General features: G+C 34.3%; 3 protein-coding genes across 3 annotated transcripts; all 3 read right to left on the bottom strand.

The window, feature by feature from the left end:
* Positions 1 to 2814: 2814 nt before the first annotated feature.
* CBG22401 lies at positions 2815 to 4632 on the bottom strand (the record flags this gene model as incomplete). The annotated part of the gene is made up of 4 exons (XM_002647171.1): positions 2815 to 2912; positions 4010 to 4215; positions 4267 to 4439; positions 4483 to 4632. 4 exons carry the CDS (start codon positions 4630 to 4632, stop codon positions 2815 to 2817), a joined length of 627 nt encoding a protein of 208 aa, XP_002647217.1.
* Positions 4633 to 4783: 151 nt separating this feature from the next.
* Cbr-rpl-29 lies at positions 4784 to 4879 on the bottom strand (the record flags this gene model as incomplete). Its single annotated transcript, XM_002647170.2, has 1 exon — positions 4784 to 4879. The coding sequence occupies one exon, from the start codon at positions 4877 to 4879 to the stop codon at positions 4784 to 4786; it is 96 nt and encodes a 31-aa protein (XP_002647216.2).
* Positions 4880 to 7446: 2567 nt separating this feature from the next.
* On the bottom strand, positions 7447 to 10283 carry CBG22399 (the record flags this gene model as incomplete). The annotated part of the gene is made up of 3 exons (XM_002647169.1): positions 7447 to 7524; positions 7578 to 7681; positions 10169 to 10283. 3 exons carry the CDS (start codon positions 10281 to 10283, stop codon positions 7447 to 7449), a joined length of 297 nt encoding a protein of 98 aa, XP_002647215.1.
* Positions 10284 to 10539: the final 256 nt, after the last annotated feature.

Genomic DNA, 10539 nt, shown 5'->3' with positions numbered 1-10539 from the left:
GAAATTGAAAAAAATCCGGAAAATTTGCCACGTAGGAAAGGCGCCCGCTGCCGTGGCCTAGGTTTCTCACTGAAAATCCTCGTCCCCCGGCGGCACCTTTTTTTGAATTTTCTTTCTTTTCAACGGCGTTTTTTGGGAATTCCGGATTTTTTTTGAATTTTGTCGCAATAATATTCGGAAAATAGATAACTTTTAACAAATTTTAATGCAATAAAAATTTTTGGTCGGAATCCCCCTTTAAAATTTCAAAGCACCACCAAATCAGTTTTGTTTAAAATTTGATGAGACTCATATATTTAAATTCAGCTCAAAATCGCTTCAAAATGAGTATGAACATGGCCTCATTTAAAACATATTGAAGTTTCCAAATTTTTCAAAATTTCACAGAAAGCGAATGAAACCATAATTTATCAAAGCAAATCAGGCAATTCATCATTTTGAACAAAAGTCATAGTGAATATATTTGATCGAAAATTTGAAAAACTTTAACACGAAAATGTAATAGGGGAAACAGAGAAAAATATTGTTAAGAATAGAAGTTATCATAGCTTTGATATTTGTCCTCGGGTTTTTATAATATTGAGATTTTCGGATTCCGCTCACTGTCATCTTCAGAATGAGTATAAACCAGACTATTTTTGAAAAATTGAAATTTCGAAGTTTCGGAAATTTTCAACAAAAACTTCTTATTTTTTTCCTAGTCTAAAACCTTACGTACTATCAAAAACGTACTATCTTCCGTACTATCAAAAATGAAACTGTTCAACACAAATCTGTAGTTGGAGAAACAGCGAAAAAGTGTGACAAATTGAATTCCTCATAACCCTGACAGTTTTTCTCAAAATCTTGTTAAATTTATATTTTTAGATTCAGCTTAAAATTAGCTTCAAAATGAGTCTAAAATAACCTAATTTGGAAACAGTTTGAGAATACAAATTTAGGGGTGGGATTGAAATTTTCATAACTTTGCCAGTTTGTTCAGAAAGTTATGAAAATTGTATATTCAGATTTAACTGGACAAAAGCTTTCAAATCAGTATAAACATGGCCCATTTGGAATTTTTTTTTTGAAAATTTAGGTTTTTTTTAGTCTTTAAACAGGCCATAAAACCATGTTTCGTAAGAGCAAAATATTTTTATTAGAAAATAGCTTGTTTACCAAACACAATCTTGATGTTTCTAGAAATTTTCGATTTTTAGGGCTTTACCACAACAAAAAAAGGTTAAAAATTACAAATTACCACCATAATTATTTGTTTTGTTTAAAATTTGATTAGACTCATATATTTAGATTCAGTTTAAAAATCGCTTCAAAATGAGTATAAACATGACAAATTTCGAAAAAAATTTTTGAAAAATTCCGAAATTTCAAAAAAAAAAGCGAATGAAAACCATAATTTATCAAAGCAAATCAAGCAATTCATCACTTCGAAGAACAAAAGGCTTTATCGAAAATCGGCCTTACATCAATTGGGATGGATCGAAAATCGGATCAACTTCGACAATAAAATGTCATCGGAGAAACAGTGAAAAAGATGTGAAAATTTCAAATTATAACTTTCTCCGCTTTTCTCCAAATTTTATGGAAATTTCATATTCTAATTCAGCTCTTTTATAGCTTCAAAATGAGTGTAAACCTTTCCAGTATATTCGTTTTATCGAATATTTGAACAACTTCACACAAAAATGTCATTGGTAAAACAGTGAAAAATGTGAAAAATTGAAACCCCTCATAACTTTTATAGTTTTGCTCAGAATTTCATGAAACTTATATATTTGGATTTAGTTTGTTAATAGCTTCAAAATGAGCATAAACATGGCTTAGGTTGAGCAAAAAAAGGGAAATTTTGCAAAAATCGAAATTTCGAAAATAGCTTGAAATTATCATAACTTTGCTGGTTTTGCTCAGAATTTTATGAAAAGTGTATATTTTGGCTGAGCTCAATTATAGCTTCAAATGAGCATAAACACTACAAACTTTCGAAAATTTTCAAATTTCGAAAAACTCGAATTTTCCAGAAATTCGGACGAATTTGGAACACAAGAGAAGTAAATTTTACATTTTTAAGAGAAATAAAACAACTTTTTGATACAGAAAAAAAAAATTTTTTTTGGGATTTTTTTCAGGATTACTGTACTTTTTTCCAACAACAACAAACATTTGAAAAAAAAACTCACCAAAAATACAAATCCTCCCAAATATCGTCCATTCTCTTCTGTTGGCAGCTATTTATCTAGGCAACACCAAGAACTTATATTATAAGTTATATATCAAAAAAGTTGACAAAAATTTCGCAATTTTTTGAAAAAAAAACTCATATTTCGATGATTTTTTGTTTGTGACTGATTCTGTTATCATTATGACCGAATTTATCAAAATTAGGGGTTTTCTAGGCCAGGAAAATACGATTTTTTTTCGGTCAAAATTACATTTTTTAAGTCTCAATTTTCGAAAAAATCTCAAATTTTTAGGTCTTTTTTATCAGAATTTATTTTTCGAATTTTCGAAAATCCCCAAAATTTGCTATAATTATTTCAATTTTTTAGTTAAAAAAATAGGATTTTCTAGATCTTTTTCTCGAAAAATCCCAAAAATTTTGAATATTTTTCATTTTTGCAATTAGGTTAATAGCGATATGAGACCTTGATTATGTGGGGAATATTCTTTGATATTTTTTGGGAAAAATTGAAATCGAATCGGAAAAATACAATAAATTAAATGGAGATACAGAAAAAAGGGAGGAAAAATACAGAAAAATGAGAGATCATTCTAGTAGGCAGATATCACAAATTGTCATCGTCGTTGTCTCCTCGATCACTTCTCATCCTCCTGCTTCTCACTCACTGACGCCGAATCATCATCGTCGTTGTCGCCGTTGTTAGAAATCCCCGTCTCGTCGTCGTCATCGTCTTCTGGAGAATGGAAATTTCGGATTTTTTGATTTTAAGGAATAGATTTTTTAAAGTTTTCCGGTTCAAAACTGGAATTCGGGGACTTTTTTTTTGATTTAAAAAAACTGTTTTCTCAAAATTCGTACGTTTTCGACCCATTTCAGCTACTGTAATTCGAAGAAAAAAAGCGAAAATGACCAAAACAAATCAGATTTTCTAGGAAAAACTCAATTTTTTTTTCATAGAAATTGCGGAAAATTGAGTTTCTGGAAGTTTTTTTTTCGAGTTTCAGCTTTTATTAACTGGTTTTTTCGCTGGAATTTTGTGATTTTAGAGCTAAAAATCTGATTTTCGAAACTTTTTGAGCCGATAGTCAGGTCAAAAGCAACTATTTTATCGACTTTTCTCTGAATTTTCTGGCAGAATGTATCGATTTTTTCTACTAAAAATCGCCTGAAGATCCTGAAAATGGTCATTTGGAAGAGGATTTTACTAGTCCACAGCCACCATGCTTTTTCAGCAGATTTCAGCCGATTTCCGTCCATTTTTTGAACTGTTATCGTTAATTTTTCGAGAAATTGGGCAAAATCGACGCGAACAGGTTTGAAAAACAGTCAAAATGTGAAAAAATGACTAAAATTTTGAATTTTTATGCCGAAAACCAAGACTTTAGTCAATTCTAATCCTATTTCGAGCCATTTTGGTGCTTCAAATACCAAAAATCGACCAGAAATAGCTATGGCATTTTTGTTTAGAAAAATTCAAGAAACGAGGGTTTCCTAGTCCACGGCCATCATGCTTTTCCAGCCAAATTACTGTCGATTTTTCGAAATTTCCGGCAGTAATTAGTTGAAAAAATTGAGAAAAACAATCGAAGAATTACGCGATTTCCAGGTTTTTGAGCGCCAAAATTGCTATAAAATGACATGGAATTCACGAAAATCAATTGAAAACTTCAAAAAATGCGTTTAAATCGAAAATGCAGCCATTTTTAGCCATTTCAGAGTTTAAAAATCAACTTTTTCGTTATTTTTGTGCTCACAAAAAGGGCTTTTTGGCTTCAAAATCGATTTTTGTTTGAAATTTCGCGTTCCAGAGCTTTCAAATCCACGACGAACCTGTACAAAACCTCTGGAAATTCGACAAAATCACATTAAAAGCCTGCAAATGATTCCGGCGATCCGTGAGCTTCGCTTCGAGAACCTTCTGCCGGTCGTGTTGTCGTTCCAGCTCATCACGGACCTCTTCTAGCTTACGGGCGGTCTCCGCTCGCGTTGGCACCTCATTCATCACATTCACCAGTTTTCGGTATTCTTGGCGATTTCTGAATTTCAAAATTTTCAATTTCGCGCCACCTATTTTTTCGAAAATTCACTTTTTCACAATTTTCGCATCCGCCAACTCGGCCTTCGCCGTCTCCATCTTCTTGTACATCAACTCGATCTCACTATCGATTTCTCCAGCGAACGAGTCGAATTCCAGCGCCTGTCGCTTGTTCATCTCCGCTATTTGCTTCTGTTTCAGCATTGACAACTCCACTAGTTCTAGCTGAAAAATGAATTATTTCCCCTCCTTTTTTGACTGAAATTACAGCTCTTGTCACTTTGACCACTTCAGCTGTCTTTGGTTCTTCAACTTTCCGACTCTCGCGGAAAAACGTAGCAATTTGTTGCAGCCGACGATCCTCACCAGCGCCTTCGGCATCGGCGATCAGTTTTCGGGTCAATGTATCGTCTTTCATCTGAAAATTCTATTCCAGCTAACCCAGAAGACAACAACGAAGAAACGCGAACCGGGACCCTAACCAGTGTAAATCTGTCCTAAATACAAAAAATGAACAAAAAACAAGTTGTATTAAAAATAACAAAGTTTATTGTGAATCAACAACGAATTTAGGCCTTGGACTCGACAGGTTTGTTGATCTGGCGCTTGTTGTTCTTTCTGGCGAAGCGGAGATTCTTCAGGAACTTGGCGTCGACTCCCTTCATGGAGAGGAAGACGTGCTTCTTTGGCTTCTTGATTCCATTGCGGTGAGCCTTCTTGTCTGAAAAATGAGAGAAATTTAGGTTGAAATTTTTAGTTTTTTCGAGGGTAAACATTCCGCAAGTTGTGGCGGAGGATCGGAGGAGACAAGGGGATTCTTCGGAAAAACGACAGATACAAAGTGGCTCCAAAGGGTATCCGCTGATTCTCCAAACTACGTGGACTCTGCTGATCTTCCGCCATAACCTCTCAGCAAAATGTGGCGGAGGATCGGCGAGTACTCCCCGGAGCCTTTTACCTCCAGAGGGAATCCGCCGGCTCTCGAAACCCCATTGTGCCCACCGATTCCCAGTTTTTTGCCTAGTTTACTGAGAAATACTAAAAATTCAGTAAAAAAGTTACGATCAAAATATTGTGCTGGAATTCCTGGCCCTGCAACGAACGACAAGTTTCTTGACAGACGAGCACTAGAACTCAGCAACAAAATCAGTTTCTTTTCTCAAAAATAAAACAGAAAACTGCTCAAAAACACTTCAAAATTGATTTTTAGAAACAATTTTTTCATCTCCAAACTTCCTCGTTTTCAAGATAAAAATACTCACTCTGGTTGTGATTGGTGTGGTTCTTGGACTTGGCCATGACGACGACGGTTAACCCTTAAAAAAGGAAAAATTAGAAATCAAGTTTAGAACAAAAATTAAAAATTCGAGTTCTCAACGACAAAAAAACAACTTTCAGGCGGAAAAAAAGGATGAAGATCGATGCTTTTCTAGGTGGTCATTTTAGGGCAGAAATTGGAAAATTCGAATTTTCAACGATTAAAGACCTATTTCTAGGTGAAAAAAGAATGAGAATCGACAATTTTCTAGCTCGCAAATTTTCTGAAGCCGTCGAAACGCAAAATTTCGTGATAAAATTCGCAAAAATCCCAATAAAAAGTAGGAATCGAAAGAAAAATAAAAGAAAATTGCGAACAGCGAAGCAGGTGGATACGGTCACACTCGTTGTCCTGTGTGCGCCATCGCGGCGAGACCAGCAAGGAGAGAGTGTGCGCCGCGCGGAGACGCAGAGAGAGCGGTGTGTCGATTTACGAGCGGCGTCGAAAAAGCGAGGGAATTTGGTTTATATTTATGGATTTTCAGCCATTTTTTGGCTGAAAATCTTGAAAAAACGGGAATTTTAAGGTTGAATTTTAAAGGGGGCCAGACAGCAAAAATTTCGGGGGACGTGCATTCTGACGTCGCGGTGTTCGCACCTAAAGCACGCAATCCCACGCGCAAACTTTTTTTATTTTTTTCTTTATTTTTTCAATTTTTTACGATTTTAAACTTTAAAAAACCGTGTTTTGCTAATTTATTGCAAAACTCTTATGAAATAGAATTTTTCTTTCAAATTTCAAGTTCAATTTACTGGTTATTTGGCCAATGGCTGGGCTTTTCTTCAGACATGCAAAAAAAAAACACTATTTTCTCTCCGATAGTCGTTTCATCCTTCTTTCTGTTTGTATTTTTTCGTCTCATTATTACTCTGAAAAGGACAGCAATACAGCATGTTTCATGAATGGTATTTTCAGCAACTGTCTTCACTTCTGCTGCTCCCTTCGCCTTGCGACTACCGATTCGGCAGGAAAATGTTTCTAATTTTATAATTTTTTTTGGATTGTTGGGTCTCTTTCTAAAAGTTAATTGTATTCTTTACGCATAATTTATTTGTTAACAAAATAAAATGCATCAATTTTCAATTTTAAATTACTTTTGATCCCTCGGAGTAAAACCCTGACGGCACGCTGTTAGCTCTTTATAAATTCCAACTTCAAAAAGTCGAGTACAAAAGAAACAAACAAAGAAAAAAAGGAAACCACCAGCATTGAATTTCTGGCCTTCTGAATGCTAACCTAGAGCGTACGCACTACACTACGGGTGTAAGAGGAGACCGGTGCGTTGATTTGCGTTATAAAGCAGCGCCGCCGCAGCGAGCGGGTGAAGAAATTACGGTAAGAGAAAGACGCATTTTTTTCGCCAATGAGCTGTTTTTTCAGGTTTTTAGTAGGCAGCTATACGTATACTTCAGATTCACATCTTTTGAGAAAAAATGAAAATTTTGAATATTTTGATGTCTCCCCTCCTTTAAGGTAGATTTTTAGGAATCCGCTTTTTATTTTGAATTCGCAAATGTCACCACAATGAAGCAGTTCAGCAGCGAAATCGTCGTCTTGTGCCTTCACATTTTCTAGATTTTCCAAAAATTTATATTTTTAGCCAATTTTTTTTAATTTTCGCCAATTTTTCATAGATTTTCAGATGAAAATAGCTGAACATTCGATAAAAACTATGAAAATTATCCCAAAAAAACTGCGGAAATTGCTTAAAATCGAGAAATTTTAGGCTAAAAATCCTCATTTTTGAAAAATCTGAAAACTTTAAAGGCGCATAGGAATTTAACGCTTCTCTACAGTAACCCAAAAGATTTTTGTCATAATTATCTGAAAAAAAAAAACAAAAATAAACAGCTGCTGGGAATTCAAATTTATTTGGAACATAAACAATTATAAAATTTTAAAAAATCAATTTTCTCAATATCCAGCATTCGGGGAGCAGCAAACGCACAACGGCTGTCTCTCCAAGACCATTTTGAAGCCGACGATGGATTCCTGAAATTTTGAAATTTTCAAAAGTTTAAAAATTCTCAATAGAGCACATTTACCTCCTTAATATTGGTTCCATCGATACGGGCGGCCATTTTACAGCACTTGTCGCACGAGTCCTGCTTGAATGAGTCTTGGCAGAAGTTGGTGGTTGGGCGGTAATCTGGAAGATTTGAATTTCAAAAAAATTTACAAAAAAAAATGGTTTACGTTTTCCATCCTGTCCAAGGAGTCCGTAGTTGGCTTGAATCGTGCAGACATAGTCTGCAAAATAGGTCTGTCTGTGCATCCAGATGTCCAGATGTGTTTTAAAATGTTTTTTTTGCGACGTGGTTTTGAGGATATTTATTTTTGAGTCATATTTTTGTCATATGGGATGAGAGATTTAGAGAGAAAAGGGAAGGAGGGGGACGTGATAAGACAACAGGAAAACATACTGGAAATTGAAAAGTAAAAGTGACGTTTGTCTGTTTTTTGAAATTTTGAATTTTTTCAGATTTTCTAGAATACTTTCTCCTTTTTAATAAAAATTTTGGAATTCGGAAGAAATTGCATTTTTTGTTAATTTTTTGAATTTTTCTCTGTTCCAGTCATGTTTGTTTAATATTAGTAGCAACTTTTCAATATTTAGACTCTAGACAGAATTCAAAGTTTTTTAAAAATTCGAAATTTTTTTCCAATTTTCCATTTAATTCCTCATTCCAAAATCCAGAAACAAGTAAATTTAGGAATTTTGAGAATTTTTTTTTCATTTTTTACATTTTTTAACGAAAAATCCAAAAACTTGAACTGAAATGATCCCATAATTTTGGAACTTTGATTTTTTTCTAGAATATTTTTTCAAAAATTTCGTAAAATTACTGTTTTCAATAGTTTTTTTTTACAATTTCCAATTTTATCTTTTTTTTCAATTACTGCCTCGAGAAATTTAGGGAATTAAGAAAATGAATTCTAACTGGATTACTGTACATTTCATAACTATTTCAATCCGTTTGGTCTACAGTAATCATGATAATGGTTTTTTTTCAATCAAAAAAATTCTTTTTCAGCCTCATTTCCTCAATACTAAAAGTCATTTTCGATAATTTTGCAATAATGAAACTTTTAAAATTCAAAAAATTGCTTTTGAATATTTCGAAACTTTTTTCTGCTTCAGCCTTGTTTCTTCAATACGCTTAGCTCTTTTTTGAATAATTTGAAAAAATTAAAAAAAATAATCTTCTCGAAATTCCGTTTAAATATGCCCCTCGAGGAGTTGAACTTGTCGAGACAGGTATTGAAGGTGCGGCGCCGCTACCGACTGAGCCACGCGGGCAAAGAGGCAGCCGCTGCCCGATTGCATACATAAAGGCGAGGACGACCGCTGTACGCAGAGTGACATTAAGCGTTGTACACCGTGACGGTAGAATGCATACTCTAGCTACAAAAAAACTACGAAAAATCTCCTTTCCCCCCACCTTTAAAAACATTTCTGCTTCAGCCTCATTTCGTTAATACTAAAAGGGATTTCTGAATAATTCCATAATACAAGAAGGGTTAAAAACATTAGAAGAAAATTTTTTTTTTTCATGAACATTTTGAAAAAAAAAATTTTCTAACTTTTTCTGTTTCAGCCTTGTTTCTTCAAAGCGATAATCGATTTTTGGATACTTTCAATTTTTTTTCGAAAATTGGAGGAAAAAAATTTGAAATTTTCTGTAGCTGAAAAAAAATTTTTTTTAGAAAAATTCTTCTGATTTTCAATGGTAAGTCAACATTTCGAATTTCTTTGAAAAAAAGTTCGAAAAAATCAAATTTCGAAATGAGTGCTAACTGGATTACTGTACTTTTCAATACTATTTACCATAGTTTCAAGCGGGCCGGCTGATATCTTGTCTCTGAAACGAGATACCCAGACGGTTTTGGTACCATCTGAAAGATCTCAACAGGTCCCATCACGCCTTCATTGTTTCAGCCGGATACCGGTCCAACAAAAGGTCGAAAAGTGTGTTTGATTGACAATTTTTGATCAATTTGGCAAAAAACAAATTTTTTGTACTTCAAACACATTTTTCGACATGTTATCGGACTGGAATCCGGCTGAAATGATACCAAAACCGTCTGAATATCTCGTTTTAGAGTCAAGTTAGCAGCCGGCCCGTTCTCAACTATGCTATTTACATTCGGTTTGGTCTACAGTAACGTTTAAACTACCAGATTACTGTATGCTTCACAAGCTTTTCGAATTTTGGAGAACACTTTTGTCAGAAATCTAAAATTTTTCTCTTTTTGTTACTAGAATTTTCGGAATTTTGAAAAACTGAAAAACGATTCAAAATGTTCTGTTTCATCCATCTTTCTTTAATACTAACAACGATTTTTAACACTTCTGAATTCGATTAAAATGGAATTTCCAAAAATGTTTGATTTTGTCGAAAAAGGTTGAAAAACTTTGAAGTTCTGAACTAAAATCGTTTTCCGGAAAATTCGAAAAGTAAGAAAATTTCATTTTCTCTTATTGCGGTCTCAAAACGATGAATTCTAACTGGATTACTGTACTTTTCAAAACTATTACCATTCCGTTTGATTTCACAATACTCCTTGAACCAATAATGTACGCGATTCCTCAATAGAGCGCGATTGCCAAAAAAAAAAAACAAAAAAAACTCACTATCACTCAACGGCTGCGGGTAGTACTGTGCCGGTGGAGCATTTTGTGCTCCATACTGTGCATTCGCACAATAGAAAGCACAAATGCTCAGCAAGACGAGGATAGAGGAATTCATGGAGAATGATAAGGAAATTCTGAGATCTTGGAGGGGTTTTTATAGTGGAAGGATTTTTGATTGGATTTTTCGATTAGGCTCCAGGAAAAAAATTCTGGGAGGGAATTTTTTTTCTGTTTCCCATGATTCACTTTTATCGTCTTCCACCCACACAGATGCAGTTGGTTCAATTTGGCTGTCTGAAATTCCAACGGAAACTTGAAATATGAAACTGGAATCTTGACTGCGTAGCTTGACTTTTAGATTACTGTAGACC

The sequence above is a fragment of the Caenorhabditis briggsae genome, assembly GCF_000004555.2.
Source record: "Caenorhabditis briggsae complete genome, chrIV, whole genome shotgun sequence".
NCBI classification, from domain to species: Eukaryota; Metazoa; Nematoda; class Chromadorea; order Rhabditida; family Rhabditidae; genus Caenorhabditis; species Caenorhabditis briggsae.
This window is presented reverse-complemented; position numbering and strand designations above follow the sequence as displayed.